Source organism: Sprattus sprattus (genome assembly GCF_963457725.1).
Source record: "Sprattus sprattus genome assembly, chromosome: 6".
Taxonomy (NCBI): domain Eukaryota; kingdom Metazoa; phylum Chordata; class Actinopteri; order Clupeiformes; family Clupeidae; genus Sprattus; species Sprattus sprattus.
The window spans coordinates 6,144,036-6,163,951 of NC_137925.1; the positions used below are offsets into that span (position 1 = coordinate 6,144,036).

General features: G+C 44.5%; 1 protein-coding gene across 1 annotated transcript; it reads left to right on the forward strand.

The window, feature by feature from the left end:
• Positions 1-1,888: 1,888 nt before the first annotated feature.
• Positions 1,889-4,795, forward strand: LOC308366792 (keratin, type I cytoskeletal 50 kDa-like; the record flags this gene model as incomplete). The annotated part of the gene is made up of 7 exons (XM_080840546.1): positions 1,889-2,347; positions 2,546-2,628; positions 2,841-2,997; positions 3,267-3,428; positions 3,722-3,847; positions 4,290-4,525; positions 4,627-4,795. 7 exons carry the CDS (start codon positions 1,889-1,891, stop codon positions 4,793-4,795), a joined length of 1,392 nt encoding a protein of 463 aa, XP_080696672.1.
• Positions 4,796-19,916: the final 15,121 nt, after the last annotated feature.

Sequence of the window (19,916 nt, forward strand, 5' to 3'; positions counted from 1 at the left end):
TCAATAAAATACTATGGTTAAGTCAACTAACAGTAACAGTTTCAATCACTACACAAGAAGTCAGTTGTACAGACATAAGATTCAAGAATTCCCTTAGTGAAATAAATGAGCATTACCTTAAAGATTTTTGGACCTGATTCCAAATGTAGGGTGCCTTATAACAGAAAGCTGTCTTCCCCAATTTAGTGTTAACATGAGGCAAATATAATGAAAGTCAGCTGTGGGACCGGGTATTGAGGGCATTACAATTCCAGCTAATGAGTGAGGAGAGATATAGTGGCAGTCGCCCAATGATCGTTTTGTAAATCAAGATCTTCCAATGACCATCCCTTTTTTCAGACAGGGCTGGCCAGCCAACCTTGTTATAAAGAGTACAGTGGTGTGTGCCATAGCGGTCTCCAGTGATAAAACTAAGAGCAGAATGGTTTACAGCATCCAGGGATTTCAGTGCGCTTTGGGATGCATTCCCATAAATAACTAGCCTGGATACCAGCCTGAACCCCGGCCACAAAAAAATTTGGTCGGGAAGTTCAGTCTGGCTGGGGAGAATTTTTTCCTGGTCGGGCGGGCTTTATACGATGATGGACAGATGATCAAGAGGTAGATTCGAAATCCAGCAAAGATGGCGCGGCTCGTGAGCCTGTTAGTGGGAAATATTTTTTGTGAATTAAGCTATCTACACAACTTTTTTAATGTCTAAATTGACTCGGTTAGTTGTGTATGTGCAACACGAATGTTGCAGAATATTGTAGCTAGCCTGATCAAGCATATCTCACAGACATTGACGGCGCATTAATTTCGAAAGAGGAACAGAGAAACGTGGTTAAGGCATTTCTCGATCGAAAAGATGTTTTTGGCGTCCTTCCTACGGGATCCGGTAAAAGTTTAATGTATCAGATGGTCATACTACGTTGCTCTGATTGGTTCTAGGTATCCAATTGAGCGAAGAGGCATTTTCTTTCCTGGTTCGTTGAAACAAGCCCCATAATCACAGCTCAATGGAGCAGACTCAGACTCATATTCTGACTAGAATTATGAGTATGACATCGTCAGGCTAATAAATAACATCACCATAATCTAAAACTGATATAAAAAACAGGCTCAATAATGCGTTTTCTGGCTAGGAAAGTGAAACCGCACCTATTTCTGTAGAGAAAGCCCAATTTTGTTCTTAGCTTTTTTACGAGTTGATTTACATGTGGTTTAAAATCAAGCTTCCCATCAACCCAAAAGCAATTACCTTCACAATTTATGCCAGAGCGGCTGGCCAACGCCAGGTTCTCGGGAACCATGATGTGCTGTAGCACCTGATTTAGGAATAGATCACGGTCTAATCTCGTAAAAGTTTCACAGCAACAAGTAAAGGTGCAGTCTGTTTTATGTTGTGAAAGAAAATAAATGCTTCTAGACGTACAATCATGACACATAGTATCTGAAAGATAATCACTTACAGTGTTTTGAGTGTGTTGTTTTTTTAGTTTGAGGTGTTGTTTTATACATTTGTTCAGAATTTAGAGGGTATAAAAGTTGCTAAAACAGAGAAACTAAATGTGTCAGATGGAAGGTCCAGTGCCCTAATAGTTACAGTATCATCGTAAACCCAGAGACAAACACATTTTCATCTCTGACAACGTAGGCTATATCCCGTACAGAGCGCCTAAAGGTTTTAAGGATTATAGCAGAACCTGGCTGTAAATGCCTCACTAATGCAAACTGACCTTTAAAAACGCCTGCGGGAATACTGCAACACCCGAGGCCGAATTGCTGGGATGTTTTTGAAGACCTGCCAGTGTACCCTACGGCTTTTGCATTTGTATAAAAAGGCTCAGTGTCCGTCTTCTCATCACTCCTGAGCAGCTCGAAGAAGCATCAGCAGCCTCAACTCACGATGGCAACAACCTTCTCCAGCCGTGTGTCCATGTCCTCCGGATCATCCATCGCAGCCGGGGGTTCGTCCGGGCTCTCCCTGTCCGGAGGTGGAGCTCGCTTGAGCGTCATGCGGGCTGGTAGTGTCTACGGCGGTGCAGGAGGATCCGGAGTTCGCATCTCCAGCGCTTTCGGAGCAGGCGGTGGAGGTGGCGCAGGGTTCGGGTTCGCTGCTGGTGGCGGTGGCGGTTTCAGCATGGCCAGCGGTGGCGGAGCTTTCGAGGCCGTCATTGGCAACGGTAAATTCACCATGCAGAACCTGAACGACCGTCTGGCCTCCTACCTGGCCAAGGTGCAGAGCCTGGAAACGGCCAACGCCGAGCTGGAGCTGAAGATCAGACAGTTTCTGGCGTCTAAGATCGCCCCTGCTGCCCATGACTTCTCTGGCTACATGGTCACCATCAACGACCTCCAGGCCAAGGTGAGTGTTGCTAGGAGCCCAGTGGCAGTGCAGAAATTAAAGGGTTCTTCTGTGACTTCTAATATGGCTTGTAAGATGTATGGACTATCTTATTATTCTACAGTTCATGTGATTGTAAAACCATAACAAGTATATAGCCTCATTTCACTGCCTGTTCTAAATTCTTTTTCCGTTTTTGTTTTGTTTTTTTACTTTAAGATTATGGCCATCATCAGTGTTAAAGGAGCAGCTGTGCTGGGTATTGACAACGCCAAACTGGCTGCTGATGACTACAGAGTCAAGTAAGTTTCAGTCCTTGTCTACTCTTTAAACATCATTTGATTTAATTGGTTATCAGCCAAGAGCTTCCCCAGAGAGACACTTCAGAAAAGAGGAAGGATCCTAGCACAGTATCCTGCACTCAACCTATCACAGTATCTTTCACTCATCCTAGCACAGTTTTGTGTCCTTTTTCAGTTGAGATGTTTATTTAGAATGCTTCTTAAAATTTCAGATATGAGGCAGAGCTGGCCATGCGCCTTTCCGTTGAGGCTGACATCGTTGGACTCAGGAGGGTGCTGGATGACCTGACCCTCTCCAAATCCGACCTGGCCATGCAGATCACAGGCATCCAGGAGGAGGTCACCTTCCTGAAGAAAAACCACCAGGAGGTTTGTTGTTTTTATTTACTCATTCAAATGTCCCTGTAGTCTTTGTTGTTGCCGTTTTTATTTCTTTTTGTAGCTGTTTGATCTACACACTTTCATGAAAAGTTGTGCATGTGTAAAGTTCATTATTATGCGGCTCCTCAAAATGCTGCGGGATGCCCCACTGCACGTCGGGTTCCTGTTCATCGTGACGGATGTATTTTGCGATACTGACAGACGGACTATACATAATCCCTTACATATCATCATCATCATTATTATGTCTTCCTTAGGATCTCCTAGTTCTTCGGGCACAAATCGGCGGCACAGTAAATGTGGAGGTGGACGCTGCTCCTCAGGATGACCTCACTGTCGTCCTGGCAGGCATCCGTGAGCACTACGAGACTGTGGCTGCCAAGAACAGAAAGGAGCTGGAGGTCTGGTTCCAGGCAAAGGTGAGTAGGCTACATGAGCCATCCCACAGAACTGCTAACCTTGGAAAACATTTGCTCCAGATCAGGACAAAAACTAATGTCTGCTTTTTATAGTATTAGAGTTAGTAAACAAGGAAAGCTACTAACAAAAAGGTAGTACCCAAATATTAGTACAGCAGTTGTTGCGGCACGATTGGGTTAGGCCATTAACAGTTTTCATATTAACTCAAAATTACAAGAACATACCACAAAAGATGCTCTAAGGCAACTTGTCATATGTCAACATTGCTGCATCTTCTTCTCAATGTCTGTAGACCGAAGCGCTCAGCAAAGAAGTCATGACAAGCACAGCCACCCTCCAGACGTCCACATCGGAAGTCACATCGGTCAGGACCACTGCACAGGCACTCCAGATCGAGCTTCAAGGCCTCATCAGCATGGTGAGTGCAGAATAAAGTGAAGGGACTGAATGAACAGCGCTTTGCACTAAACATAGATGGCTGAAGTACCCTTGAGCAAGGCACCTAAACCCCAACTGCTCCACAATCATAATGATCTGCAATATAAATATCAGTACCATCACTGTTATTATCAATATTTCAAATTAATGTTGCAATCCTATTTTTGCTGTCTATTATAGTTATTGTTGAATTGAGCAATAATGATATTGCTTTAGACATCTAGGTGAATTATGGGGGGAGCTTTCTCTACCTGTCCTTTACCTCTGCATAAGCAAAGATAAAAAAAAACTTACTTCCACAGACGTAAAAAAGACTTACTTCCACAGACGTAACTCCTAGATGTCTGAAACAAGATAATTATTGCTCAAATCAACAATCAATATGACACTATTTGACTTGTCTTCCTCTGTTTGTGTCTCAGAAAGCGTCCATGGAAGGCACTCTGCTTGCGACACAGACCCGCTATTCTGGCATGCTGGCCAGCTTCCAGGTGCAGGTGAGCAGCTTGGAGGAGCAGCTTGGCGCTCTCCGCGGAGGCCTTGAGCACCAGGGCCACGAATACGCAATCCTGCTCGACATCAAGACCAGACTGGAGCTGGAGATCGCTGAGTACAGTAGACTCCTCGGCGGTGGAGCGTACGCTCACAGTCACATCTCGTAAGTACTGAGCTTGAATTGGGAGATTGAGTAACACAAACATTTGCTTAAATTCGATGATTAATCTTGTGTTCTTACATCGTCTCTCCCCTTTCTGCCAGGAGCGCGTCCTCATATTCAGCGTCGGCGGTGTCAGCAGTGATTCAGTCAGCGGCAGTTGTAGAAGTGCCAGTGGTCACCACTAGAACCAGAGTGGTGACAGTGACTGAGGAGCTTGTTGATGGACAGGTGGTGTCTTCTTCCACTGCCTCCTCCCTCATCGGTTCCTAAGGAGGTGCCGTCACTGAAGTGGAACCCCTGACCCAAGACTTACCTGTTGCTGATTTACCTGAGCACAAGGCAGGTTTGACCCTGCTGTGAGTCACAGGTGATCTAAAAAGTCCACAGGTCCAATAAAGCAAAAGTCCACTAAAATATACATTCTGTTTGAGCTTCATTATTTATGTGGATTTGGTAAGAAAAAACAAAACAATCAAACCCTGCTTCAAATGGTCTTTAGTTAGACTGTAGCATTCCAGTCTTTAATCTCTTGTGATCAGGTTTTTTTTTCATCATTAATGAAAAGGTGCAGTACAATGAACTTAAACCACTGATTTGACATTGATGGTTCGGTCACAAGTCAGGTATCCATATACTCACAACTGTCTCTACATGATTAGTGAGCCTTCTAGTGGTGGTTTCAGTGGCGGCGCCAGAGATTTTTTTCTGGTGGTGCTATGGGGGTGCTCGGCGTTTTACTGAGGGTGCTATGAATTTAGGGTGATAGCATATGAGTCTCATTTTTCTCTACTACAACACCTCCCCACCATATCGTCACATATGTTTAGACGTTTGATCTCTAACGAGTCTTTGGGGTACATAAAAAGCGTCATTCAAATCGATCGTATTATTATTATCATTAGGCTACTTCTGACGGACGCGCACAAAGCTGCGTTCATCTCCGACGGTCAAAATGGATGCAGCATGTTATAGATAACGTAATCCCAAATACTTCACTTACTTCAGTGTGTGGATTTAAGTTTGCGCCAGATGACTACGAGGTCACCACTACCATGTGCGACAAATTAAACTAAACATACCAAGTTCAATACACTTCTAACTAAAGACGGCAGATTAGAATATCAGATAGAATTAACTTAAAAAGGCAAAGAGTCAGAAATGCTTTCAAAAAGTGTAGGCTATATTATTTTAGGTCACAATCAATAAAAACATGAATGAGACCAATAGAAACCACAATAATAAGAGATCAAAAAGTGCGCACAAAACTATGCTTAAAACATCCCTTAATTGTTTCCTAATTATTTCTGCCATTACATTGATCTCATTCTGCACGTCATGGTGCACATACTTTGCATTTGACGGGTTGTTATCTAACTTTTTCTGAACGGTTTTATCAAATTTTCCAATTACAGATAGCAACTCGCGGACATTACCCCTGTTTGCTGAATCCTCATCTTCAATGTGGCCTCGCTGTGAGATCCCCTGACAAGCAGTGAAGCGCAAGCTTTCCACAACATTTTTGTAATATTGGTCTTTTCGGACCATCCTGGGCGTTCATGCTTAAGTCACCCAGGGTGCTAGCAGCATGGCTAGCAGCGCCCTCAGTAGAGGTGAAGGGTTGACTTGGACCAGGATGTTCCTCTTCCTCTTCCTCTACATCAGAATCAGAATCCAACACCTCTTGCATTTTTCTTCCTCTTGAACATCTTATTCAACTCGAGGAAATTTGCGGATCAAATACCGATCCATTTTCGTGATTTTGTGAACGCTTGACTTAGAATTGACCGCTCGCGAGGATTACTGTTACTTAGCCTACTACTCATTGAACAATCACGTTCACGCGTAACGTGTCTGTGTCGTGCTACGTGAACAATCTGTTTATTTCAATCTGTTATTTTCTTTTGTGATTAAAATATTATCACACAATACATTTTATTAAGAACTCAGAATGAAATTAAATAACAATAATAGGCCTAAATAAACCATTATTTTCTTGGGGGTGCTATGGGGGTGCTATGGCCAATCTAGGGGGTGCTCTAGCACCCCCTAGCCCCCCCCTGGCGCCGCCACTGGGTGGTTTATGTCTAATGCCACACGATGAGAAGAAACTTGTCCACCTTGTGACTCCGGTCTTTTAGTGGCTCTAGACACAGACACACAGTGCCACTGCTAGCCATTTTGGTGCCCTAAGCAGAACTCCTTTATGATGCCTCCAGCCCACCCCCAACCCTAAGCATAGCTCCTTTATGATGCCTCCAGCCCCCCCCCAACCCTAAGCATAACTCCTTTATGATGCCTCCAGCCACCCCCAAATGAGGGACACTTTCTTCCGTGTGCGCGCGCGCGCCAACAGCTGACCAACAATAATGGAAATCGCAAGGTTTCATTAGCCATACCATAAACCTATTCATTTCAGTGTAATTTTGGCAAACCACTACTGGACTTGCTTGGATGAATTGTTCAAAGTAATAGTCATGACATTTTTTACAAGTTTCTCTCAAATTTCATGTTGTTTTTCTTGAAATAGCATTATTAGTTTGTATGGCCCGCTGTCAGAACGTCATTCGTTAAACAGCATTTTAACTCATTTCGAGCAGGGCCTCTGTCTCAATGTCCTATGTAACTCAGACCGGTTGCAGTTCACTGTCTGGCCACAGTTTTAACATTGTTTTATATTGGTCAGGGGGGGCGCTTTTAACCTCTTGTCAATACAGATCCTAAATAAGTTATCTAGCTAATGTTATAGTCTCCTCGATTTAACTTCTACAATTATAATGGGTGCCTGTGACACTGGGTATGAAGAAGTTCATATTCATGAATTCATATTCACACATATTAACCCTTGTATGGTATTCGTTTTTTTGTTACACAGAAGGTATTGTGGGTCTGGTGGACCCGCTCGATTTTTGGGTGTTTAATTCAGTACAATCAAACTACTTTTTGGGTGAAATACTCAACAGATGTTTACTTCATCCCAATTAGAACCAATATGAACAGCAAATATGGTTAATATTTGCCCTTTGATTTGTTATATCACATTTATGAATTTAAGTGCTACCCGTTTTTTTGTGTGTTTTTTTTACAAAATCAAGAAAATCAATTATAATCAAGATATCAGTGGACAAAATTCAACAAATTTACAAATGAAGCAAGGGTTTTCATAACTATTTGATTTATGTGAATTTAATTTGAAAACATGCCAGTTTACATAGCTCAATATGGGTGGTTGGGGCACCAGCATTGTCCTCCTGAATCCTCCTGATGGTGGCTGCAGAGGCTGAGATTCTTGGAACATGTTGTCTTCTCAGGGTTTAAAGGTTTCACCAGTGTCTTTCCTAGTTCCTCGAGAAAAAGGCTTATCCTCTGGAGCTTCCCTCTCTTTCACTCCGGGTTTAGTGCCATCCAGGTGACAAAGGCGTTGTACGCCAAGATGTCCAATATGTAAAATAAAATCGACAGTGGCCAGTGAAGGGTCCTCCTTTTGCAGCTTTAGGCAGACACCAGCTTGTCTATGTTTTCCACCTCCTGCTTTTGTGGCATTATTATCCATGATGATCTCTGGTGTTTGATGCTCCAGGCCAGAGATGCTCCCATCCGTGTGCAGTGTACTCATGAGTACAACATTCTTGCCTTTCTTTGGCACATAGGATACCAGGGATGTGTCAGCCGTGTACACACATTTAGAAGAGTTGATAGGCCTGTTCTTTGTAGGCAGCAGTTAGGGTGGGAGCTCAGACCTGTTTTTCCTTATTGTTCCCACCATGGTCAGCTCCTGTCCCAGCTTGTAAGATGTAAAACATTTTTTGCATGTGATGTTGTGTCCACTGAGTCCCTGAGCCATGTCCAGGACAACTCTCATTCCTTGACTTTTCTCAGGGTGTCCTCATCAGGTTACCCTACGTAGACTTGTAAGTTCAAGCATATGAGGAAGTCGCATCACAGGCAGCCCAGATCTTTATACCATATTTTGCAAGTTTAGATGGTATATAATGTCTAAAGGGGCAGGGGCCCCTAAACGGCATCAGCGGCAGAAAAACAAAACTCCTACTCTAACTTACTCACACACTCACTCAAACACGCACACATACTTAGGGCCTGATTTACTAATATGCGAGCGCTTCTTAATCTGCGTTCGCAAATTAACGCACGGTGTTTTTGCGCATTTTACTTGGTATTTATCAAGCCAGATCTGCGCTGGGCAAACTGTGCTTACTCCGCCCTTTAAAGAGCCTGATTTACTAAGATTGATTTGCGAACGCATCTTTGCCAGGCGCACATTAACGCACGGTGATTCCCCGCATTTTCCGTGATATTTATCAAGCCAGATACGCGCTGGGCAATCATTATTTAGCGCACCGTTAAAAGACTGGAGAACTTGCCAGCAAGTTACTGCCACCATGGAGATTCGAGGAAGAAAAAACTAAGGTTCAGCGAATAGATAGCGAATAGATAGCGAGATAGATATATTGGTTCACGTTCGCTCAATCACTGAACCTGATTCAATGGGTTATATTGTTGTTTTGCCCGCCATCATCTACAGCGAGATGTTTAAAAGAACACGATTATAAATAATATGTTATTGGTGGCATTAATGCATAAACTGTCTATTATAACAATATATATGTGTACATGGCGAGATTAATACGTTCTACAAGGGACATGGGTTCACTACCATATATCCCCACTGCAACAAATACATTTACCAAGTAGACAGGCCTCTCCAAAATCACCGTTGCTCAATCATGGATAAATGGCACTATTCCGAAAGATAAAACTGTCATGGACAGACCACTTCCACGTAAGTAATGGTCATGTTGGCATCACATATGACCTGGACATTCATTGAATATGTGTGCTTTCTGTTTCGGTAAACGTGTTCGCGGATTGAAGGTGGGACTGTTTGCATGTGGGTGCGATCAATTTCTCCAATTACGTTCGGAAAGTTTAATTTCATATATATGAATATATGAATTATACGAGTTGAAACAAATATTTCTGTTCGCTGTCTCTGTCTATGTCTTTGCCTTGCTGCTGCCATATCAACGTTTTCAGACTCAGTGGAAATGCGCTTGGTTAAGACGTGCTTTTATGAGGCGGAGAATTAGCCTGCAAATCAGAGATGTGCGCTCGCCGGGCAGTTTAGTAAATACCACGCAGTTCATCATTAGGCGCACTCCTCCCATTAAATAGCGCTACACGCCTACGTTACCACCCACGTTTCCGAACCATCCCACCTGTTTGCAGGTACACACCCTCAAAGCGTTAATATGCGCTGCGCCAGCTTAGTAAATACCGTTTTTCGTTACGACCGCTATTTTACGCCAGAAAATGGGCGCAATCCTGTTAGTAAATCAGGCCCTTAGCCTACATACAAACAAGGTCCACATACACACAAACACACATAAGTGTGCGCGCAGATCACACAAACACACACACACACACAATTGCAGGCACACCCACATACACGCGTGGGGCAAACACACACAGGCGCGCGTACGCACACAGGCAGGTGGGGCAGTGCCCCATTAAAAATGTATGCACTTGAAAATATAGATCCTTAAAATAAATGCTTGATCAATTATTAATGTTTTCAATTAGATCTTTAAAAGTAGTGAAGCATTTTCTCTTAAGTGTTGGGAGTTGCCTATGAGGTTCTCCTTGCACATGACTCGCCCCTTCGGCATCACTTAAAACAGCGTCTCTGCAACAGGAACTCCATAGCATCACACAAACGTCATGCTGGTTCCCAAGGCAACACAACGTTTCTGTCACAGGAACTCCATCGCATCACACAAACGTCATGTCTGGCCTCAAGGCAACACAACGGCAGACCTCCAATATTAGTATTAGTCCGCACTAGGCCTATCACTATGGTAGTCATGGCGCGTGCTATCGAACAACATAGAGTTTCTTAACTCAATCAAACATGTGCAGATTAAAGACAAAAGCCACGGTGATGTCTAGCTAATGTTCCATTACCCTGTGGTTTTAGAGAAAACACAACATGAGAGCGAAGCCCTCTGCCTGCTGCAGGCAGCAGTACACAGATGCTAAAGTTAGCCCACAAGCTGCCACTAGCGCTGCTAGCTAGCTTTATGGCTCTGACACACCAGTACCCAGATGCTAAAGTTAGCCCACAAGCTGCCACTAGCGCTGCTAGCTAGCTTTATGGCTCTGACACACCAGTACCCAGATGCTAAAGTTAGCCCACAAGCTGCCACTAGCGCTGCTAGCTAGCTTTATGGCTCTGACACACCAGTAACCAGATGCTAAAGTTAGCCCACAAGCTGCCACTAGCGCTGCTAGCTAGCTTTATGGCTCTGACACACCAGTAACCAGATGCTAAAGTTAGCCCACAAGCTGCCACTAGCGCTGCTAGCTAGCTTTATGGCTCTGACACACCAGTAACCAGATGCTAAAGTTAGCCCACAAGCTGCCACTAGCGCTGCTAGCTAGCTTTATGGCTCTGACACACCAGTACCCAGATGCTAAAGTTAGCCCACAAGCTGCCACTAGCGCTGCTAGCTAGCTTTATGGCTCTGACACACCAGTACCCAGATGCTAAAGTTAGCCCACAAGCTGCCACTAGCGCTGCTAGCTAGCTTTATGGCTCTGACACACCAGTAACCAGATGCTAAAGTTAGCCCACAAGCTGCCACTAGCGCTGCTAGCTAGCTTTATGGCTCTGACACACCAGTACCCAGATGCTAAAGTTAGCCCACAAGCTGCCACTAGCGCTGCTAGCTAGCTTTATGGCTCAGACACACCAGTACCCAGATGCTAAAGTTAGCCCACAAGCTGCCACTAGCGCTGCTAGCTAGCTTTATGGCTCAGACACATGGCCAGCCATCATTTGAGAAACACCCAATAGCGGAATGATGCAAGGACACATAGGGTTCTCTCATGCAGCGCATTTGTATGTGTAGCACGCTGCAAAATATAAAACTTGAGTTTGATTAAACTTGGAAGCCCATCTTATTTCTCTGGTCACGAGCCACTCCTGGTAGGTGTGTGTGTGTGTGTGTGAGAGAGAGGCTGTATCCTGATGTGTGTGTGTGATTAGAAAGGCCTGCTGGCTGATGTAGCATCCCTGCAGATGTGTGTCTCTGTGTGCGTCCACGGCTAATCCCGTTAGCACCCCTCTCTTCTCCACAGGACCTCGTCCCACTTAATGAAAGCACATCTAATACCCCCCCCCCCCCCCCCCCCCCCCCCACACACACACACACAGACACACTCAAAGAGATATATTCTCTCTCACACACACAAACAGATATACACCCACATTCGTATACACTCTCTCACACACACTCACACACACACACTCACACACACTCACACACACACTGCAACACACTCTTAAAGCCTGAGGGCCCGGAGGCAGCATGGAGATATTTTTCACTCGGCACACCTGCAAACACACACCACACACACCTGCAAACACACACCACACACACCTGCAAACACACACCACACACACCTGCAAACACACACCACACACACCTGCAAACACACACCTGCAAACACACACCACACACACCTGCAAACACACACCACACACAGTAGCACACCTGCAAACACACACCACACACACCTGCAAACACACACCACACACACCTGCAAACACACACCACACACACCTGCAAACACACACCACACACACCTGCAAACACACACCAAACCTTCACACACACACACCACACACACCTGCAAACACACACCAAACCTGCACACACACACCACACACAGTAGCAGACCTGCAAACACACACCACACACACCTGCAAACACACACCAAACCTGCACACACACACCACACACAGTAGCAGACCTGCAAACACACACCACACAAACCTGCAAACACACACACCTGCAAACACAAACCACACACACACTAAGCACACCTGTACACACACCATAAACACTCAGCATACCTGCAATCACACACCACACACACACTCACACACACTGCAACACACTCTTAAAGCCTGAGGGCCCGGAGGCAGCATGGAGATATTTTTCACTCGGCACACCTGCAAACACACACCACACACACCTGCAAACACACACCACACACACCTGCAAACACACACCACACACACCTGCAAACACACACCACACACACCTGCAAACACACACACCACACACACCTGCAAACACACACCACACACACCTGCAAACACACACCACACACAGTAGCACACCTGCAAACACACACCACACACACCTGCAAACACACACCACACACACCTGCAAACACACACCACACACACCTGCAAACACACACCACACACACCTGCAAACACACACCAAACCTTCACACACACACACCACACACACCTGCAAACACACACCAAACCTGCACACACACACCACACACAGTAGCAGACCTGCAAACACACACCACACACACCTGCAAACACACACCAAACCTGCACACACACACCACACACAGTAGCAGACCTGCAAACACACACCACACAAACCTGCAAACACACACACCTGCAAACACAAACCACACACACACTAAGCACACCTGTACACACACCATAAACACTCAGCATACCTGCAATCACACACCACACACACCTGCAAACACACAACACACACAACACACAAACCTGCAAACACACAACACACTCATGCCTGCACACACACAGCACACACACTAGCACACCTGCAAACACAAACCACACACACTAGCAGACCTGCAAACACACACCACACATACTCAGCACACCTGCACACACACACACACACACACACACACACACACACACACACACACACACACACACACACACACAACACACACACTAGCACACCTGCAAACACACACCACACACACACACACACACTAGCAGACCTGCAAACACACACCACACACACCTGCACACACACAACACACACACCACACACGCCTGCACACCTGCACATGAACACCAGCATGCCTGCACACCTGCAAACACACACACCACACACACACCAGCAGACTAGTGAATCCTCACAAACACACAAACAGTCCTGTTCCTCTTCCTTTTCACATGTATACACACACTTAATCCATTCAAACTCCCTCCATTAGCCAGCCTCCCTGTCCATGTTTGTTTTTCTCAAAGCCATATAGTACATTCCCAAACAAATACAAGATGAATGTTTGAACCATAAAAGTTTACAATGTTTTTTTTTTACATTGAACATTGAAAAATCAGTAGAAATTTGTATTTGATAGTGGTTTTGATAGAATAGAAATTAATTCTAAGCCGAGATCCTGGCTTAATCTACTTGTGGAGTGAACCAATCCCATGGCCCCTGTCACCTTCTCTTCTATTTCTCTGTCCTCTGCACACATTTTCTACTTCAAATCTTCACTTAAGCTCTTTTCTCCCTGAGGCACTCTGCAGTAACATGGATTCCTATTGGTTCCCTGCTGTAAATGCCTTCCAATTGGCCCTGTGGGCAGCATAAAAAGATATATATCCCACTCCAAGCCCACACACCAGAAGCGGTAAAGCTACAGCTATTGGCACATAAAATATTATTAACTTCACTAATTAATTCACAAGAACACTCATATTCTGTTCACGTGTACGAGTGGAACTATAAGCTATCCTTGCCAAAGCAGGCCAGACCAGGGCCAGACAAAGGAACAGAGAATCCCTGAAGAGAGACTTCCTAAACAGAGACTTCCCTAACAGAGACTTCCCAAACAGAGACTTCCCAAACAGAGACTTCCCAAACAGAGACTTGCTAAACAGAGACTTCCCAAACAGAGACTTCCCAAACAGAGACTTCCCAAACAGAGACTTCCCTAACAGAGACTTCCCAAACAGAGACTTCCCAAACAGAGACTTCCCAAACAGAGACTTCCCTAACACAGACTTCCCAAACAGAGACTTCCCGTAAACCCACAGATTGGTAGCTCAGGCATCACTTGAGGTTTCCCCTTAAAGTATCGAGTCATGAAAAAATACATGAAAAAGGGGCGTTTGAAATCATGTAGGAGCCAAATTTACCTTTATGTTGATTCATATATTATCTCCTTATTAGTATGTGCAAGTGTGTGTGTGTGTTTGTATGAGTGACACTATGGCTGTAGGTATTTGCCCCACCTAGAGGACACCTGAACACACCTGAGAGGCTGAAGGTGGAGCCCAAGGGGGGAAGGCCTTAAAAGCCAGGAGCCACAGCATCTGGGCGTGGCTGAGGAAGGCAACAGTTTTTTGACCGTGTGCCAGGACGTTAACGAAGGAGAACTGTGCTTTACGAAAGACCTTTTAGTTTAAAATCTTTATTTTATTTGCAACAACTTGTTATCCACCATTCTACAATAAACGGTCAAAGGGACCAACTGGACTCACCTCTACTTCTCATCTTTTCTACACGCGTCAGAACTAAATCCAACTCAGCCGCCAGTGGTAGTAAAATAGGAATTGCTGCTACAATTTAGTCAAAAAACTGCCTTGGATGGATGTACTTGGAAGAAAACAACATTGGATGGAACTGGATTCTGGAACAAAGGAAGTTCAAGCGTGAATTCAAGTGCATGTGCCACTCTGAAGTGCTGGAGGGCCAAGATTGAATCCAAGTGAATCCACAGCAATCGGTATGTTAATGAAAAAACTTTGAAAGGAATCTTGTTTATTGTCTTAAGAAGAATCATTTTTGTGGAATATTGAGTTATATTTTTGAACAAAAAAGGACTTTTAAGTTTGTCAAGTTGAACAAAGAGCCTCAGTTTCCAAGATGGATGACCATGCTGTTACTTCTGTTGATTCTGAAAAGCAAAAAGAAATGTTTGAGTTAGAAAATAAGAAGAAAGAAGCAAAGCAACTTAGAAAGAATAGATTGGCTGCTTTGACTCGTAAAATGAATAAGATGAGTGAGCTCATGTCTGATCCAGCAAACCTGGAGCAAGTAAAGGAGAGCCTACAGATATATACAGGGGTGTTAGAGGAGTTTAATGAATTGCACAAACAATATCAAGAGCTTTTGTCAAAGGATGAACGTGTTACAGACACAGGACAGTGGTATGAACCGAAGAGGATTAATATTGAGGAGTTTAAGACAAGGGCTGATGAATGGATAAAATCTTGTCCTGTAGTTGCACCTCCAACAGAGAAGGAAGATGAAATTAGTCCTGAGGACAGCATCTCTTCAGTTAGTAGGGTATCTAAAAGTTCAAAATCAAGTTCAGCTTCAGCTCGTCTGGTAGCACAGGCGGAGAGGGCAGCACTTTTAGCCAAGGCTGCTACTATGAAAGAAAGGCATGCTTTAGAGAAAAAGGAACAACTTTTAGCCACAGAAAGAGAAGAAATTAGAAGGCAAAGGGAGACTTTGAATTTTGAGGCTGAACTGTCTGCTACAAATGCCAAGCTTGCAGTGTATGCTGGTGCTGAGGAGCAAGTGACTTCTACCCCAGCTGATGGCATGAACGCGTACTTCGAGGAAAGGAACCTGGAACTCGCCAACATGGACACAGTGCACCAAGTGGCTCTCACAACCAACATGCCTGAAGAAAGGATTGTTCGACCAAAAGATGGGGCGAAACACGTACCTTTGTTTCAAGCAAGCAGCAGACAAGGTGAACTAGGTGACCATATAGGACATTGGTTACTCCAAGAAACCCCAGAGGCCGTAGGTCCAGCTCAAAGGTCACAGTCTGGATTGAATCAGCAGGCAGCTCGTGCAACTCAAGGAGGTAATGTTTCAAAACTTTTAAATGAGAAATCCATTGATCACTCTGACAAAGTTGAGCTCAGTACAGAATACAGACCGCTGGTTGATGATCTAGTAAACTCCCAGGCAGACATGGCAGGTCCTAGACTACCTGAACAAGAGCAGTGCAGGTCATTACAGGACATTGTAGCTCCCAGTAATCTAATTGCCATCTTGAATAGACAAAATGAAATCACGTCTATGCTTCTCAGACAGCAGCAATTATCCACATTGCCACTTAAAAGTGTTACTGTCTTTGATGGAAATATCTTAGAGTTTAGGTCATTTATGAACTCTTTTGAACATAACATTGAGAAGAAAACAGACAATGGACTAGACAGATTGTTTTACCTCGAACAATATACAAAAGGTCAAGCTAGGGAACTAGTAAGAAGCTGTCAGCATATGGATGGAGATCAGGGTTATCTCACAGCCAAACGCTTGTTGCATGAACATTTCGGCAATGAGTATAACATTTCCACCGCTTACATTGAGAAAGCTCTTAGTTGGCCTAGCCTGAAGCCTGAAGACCCAAAGGCCTTGAAGGAATATGCTCTGTTTCTGAAAGGATGCTGTAATGCCATGACAAAGCTGGATTACATGGATGAACTGAATGTTGCCTCTACCTTGAAGGCCTTAGTAATGAAATTACCCTTCAAGTTTCGTGATAAGTGGAGGACTAAAGCTCAGGAAAAACTGGATAGCAACAGCAGGATTACATTTTCAGATCTTGTACAGTTCATTGAGAAACAGGCAAAAATATGCTCCAACCCAGTATTTGGAGATATCCAAGAGTCAGTTGCAAGTAGGAGTAAAAGACCCGAGGTAAGCAAGCCCATGTTTAGGCCCAAGGTTAGTTATGCAGCTAATGTGGCAGCGGTAACCACTCCAGTGACTTCAAACATGGACAGTGATGTAAAATCCCCATGCCTCTGCTGTGATGGTGCTCACAGTCTGGAGCACTGCTCTGCATTCAAGAAGAAATCACACAGGGAAAAGTTGAATCTTTTACAGGAAAAGGCACTCTGTTTTGGATGCTTGCGTACAGGACACAGAAGCAAAGACTGCCATGCAGGGCGACTGTCATGCAACATCTGCAACCGAATGCATCCCAGTGTGCTTCACATCAACTTTCCGGTCAAAGGTGAGACCTCAAAGTCATCAGAGCCACCAAAGAACATCAAAGAGGTGAAGTCCAATGTTTGTAGGCATAATGGGGCCGGGAACTCTAAATGTGCACTTTCAATCTTACCTGTTCAAGTGAAGTCTGTGAAAGGCAACAGGATCATTCAAACTTATGCTTTTCTCGATCCGGGCAGTTCGGCAACATTCTGCACAGAGAGGCTGGCGCAAAAATTGAGCCTTGAAGGGAAACCAACAACTGTGTTGCTAAAAACAATGTCACAAGAACGGCACGTCAAGAGCATGTTGGTGTCAGGTCTAGAAGTGAGCGAACTTACAACTAACAACTTCCTTCCTTTACCAGAAGTCTTCACTCAAAGGTCTATGCCGGTGACTAGAGACGACATCCCAACAGAGGCGGATTTAAGGAAATGGCCTTATATCAGTGAAGTTCAATTACCACAAATAGACTCTGACATTGATTTACTCATTGGCATGAATGCAGCAAATTTGATGGAACCCTGGCAGGTGATCAACTCACAAGAAGATGGGCCCTATGCTGTAAGAACCCTACTAGGTTGGGTAGTTAATGGTCCATTGGGAGGATGCAGTAAAGGGGTGGACAAGGCCACAGCGACTGCCAATAGGATCTCCCTGGTTAACCTGCAAGAACTTCTGGTGAGTCAATACAACACTGATTTCAATGAGAGAGTCTATGATGAAAGGAGTGAAATGTCAGTAGATGACAAGAAGTTCTTGAACATTACCAATGAATCTGTTAAAGTGATAGAGGGTCACTTCTGCATTAACTTACCTTTTAAAGCTGATAAGGTGACAATGCCTAACAACCGTGTGATTGCAGAGCAACGCCTTTTGAATCTGAAAAGGAAGTTCAAAAGAGATCTGAATTATCAGAGGGAGTACAGAGAGTTCCTGAGTGATGTCATCCATAAGGGCTATGCTGAAATGGTTCCCCCAGCACAGGTGAACAGAACTGATGGGAAGGTATGGTATATCCCTCATCATGGGGTATATCACCCAAAGAAGAAGACCATCAGAGTAGTGTTCGATTGCGGTGCAGCATTTCAGGGAACAGCCCTCAACTGTGAACTACTCCAAGGCCCAAATCTGACAAACACACTGATAGGAGTGCTGACACGTTTCCGAAAAGAGCCAGTAGCACTGATGGCAGATATACAGGCCATGTTCCATCAGGTCAAGGTCACAAAAGGTGATACAGACTTTTTGCGCTTCCTTTGGTGGCCTGAAGGAAATGTGGATGATGCTCCTACAGAATTCAGAATGACTGTTCATTTATTTGGAGCGGTCTCTTCACCCAGCATTGCAAACTTTGCACTGAGAAAGACTGCACAGGACAATGCAGGCAACTTTCCACCTGAGGTAACAAAGACAATAATGGAAAACTTTTATGTGGATGATTGTTTAAAATCTGTGCCCACAGAAAAGGAAGCAGTAGAGCTGATCTCAAATCTCACCACAGTCTGTCACCAAGGAGGATTTCATTTATCAAAGTGGATAAGCAACAGCAGAGCCGTCCTTGCTACTGTTCCACCAGAGGACAGAGCCAAAGAGGTAAAGGAATTGGACTTGAGCAAAGATCAGTTGCCCATGGAGAGAGCCTTAGGACTTCAGTGGTGCGTGCAAAGTGACTCCTTTAAGTTCAACATCACAATCAGTGAACGTGCACTTACCAGAAGGGGTATCCTATCAATGGTAAGCTCAATTTACGACCCCTTAGGTTTTTTGTGTCCACTTACTTTGCCAGCTAAATTGTTGTTGCAGGAACTATGCCGACAGAACTTTGGATGGGACATGACCATTCCCCATACTCTATCTGAGCAATGGACAAATTGGACCAGTAAGCTGTCACTGCTTGAAGGCTTTGAGGTACCACGCTGTTTCAAGCCACATCATTTTGGTGAGTCAGTGCACAGCCAGATCCACCATTTCTCTGATGCCAGTGAGCTAGGCTATGGCACAGCCAGCTATCTCAGAATGACTAACGCAAAAGGAAAGGTCCATGTAGCATTCTTGATGGGCAAAGCGAGGGTAGCTCCATTAAAAAGGCAGACCATCCCGAGGCTGGAGCTAGCCGCAGCAGCTTTGTCAGTCAAAGTGGACAGAATGCTCAAAGCAGAACTACCATCAACAAGAGATAAGTCAGTGTTTTGGTCTGACAGTACAGCTGTGTTAAAGTACATCTCAAATGACCACACTCGCTTTCACACCTATGTGGCGAATAGGACATCTAGGATAAGGGAAGCCACACAAGTGTCTCAGTGGAGATATATTAACACAAAACGAAACCCTGCCGACGACTGCTCTAGAGGTGTGAGCGCAGAGAGCTTCATGCAGAAGCAAAGATGGATTTGTGGACCGGAGTTCCTCTGGTCATCAGAAGAGGATTGGCCAAATGACACAGTAGACAGGAGACAGCTTTGTACGGATGACCCAGAGGTCAGAAAATCTGTAACCGTTAATTCCATAATGCAGACATGTGAGGAAAGGCCCACAGACAAGTTACTCAATTA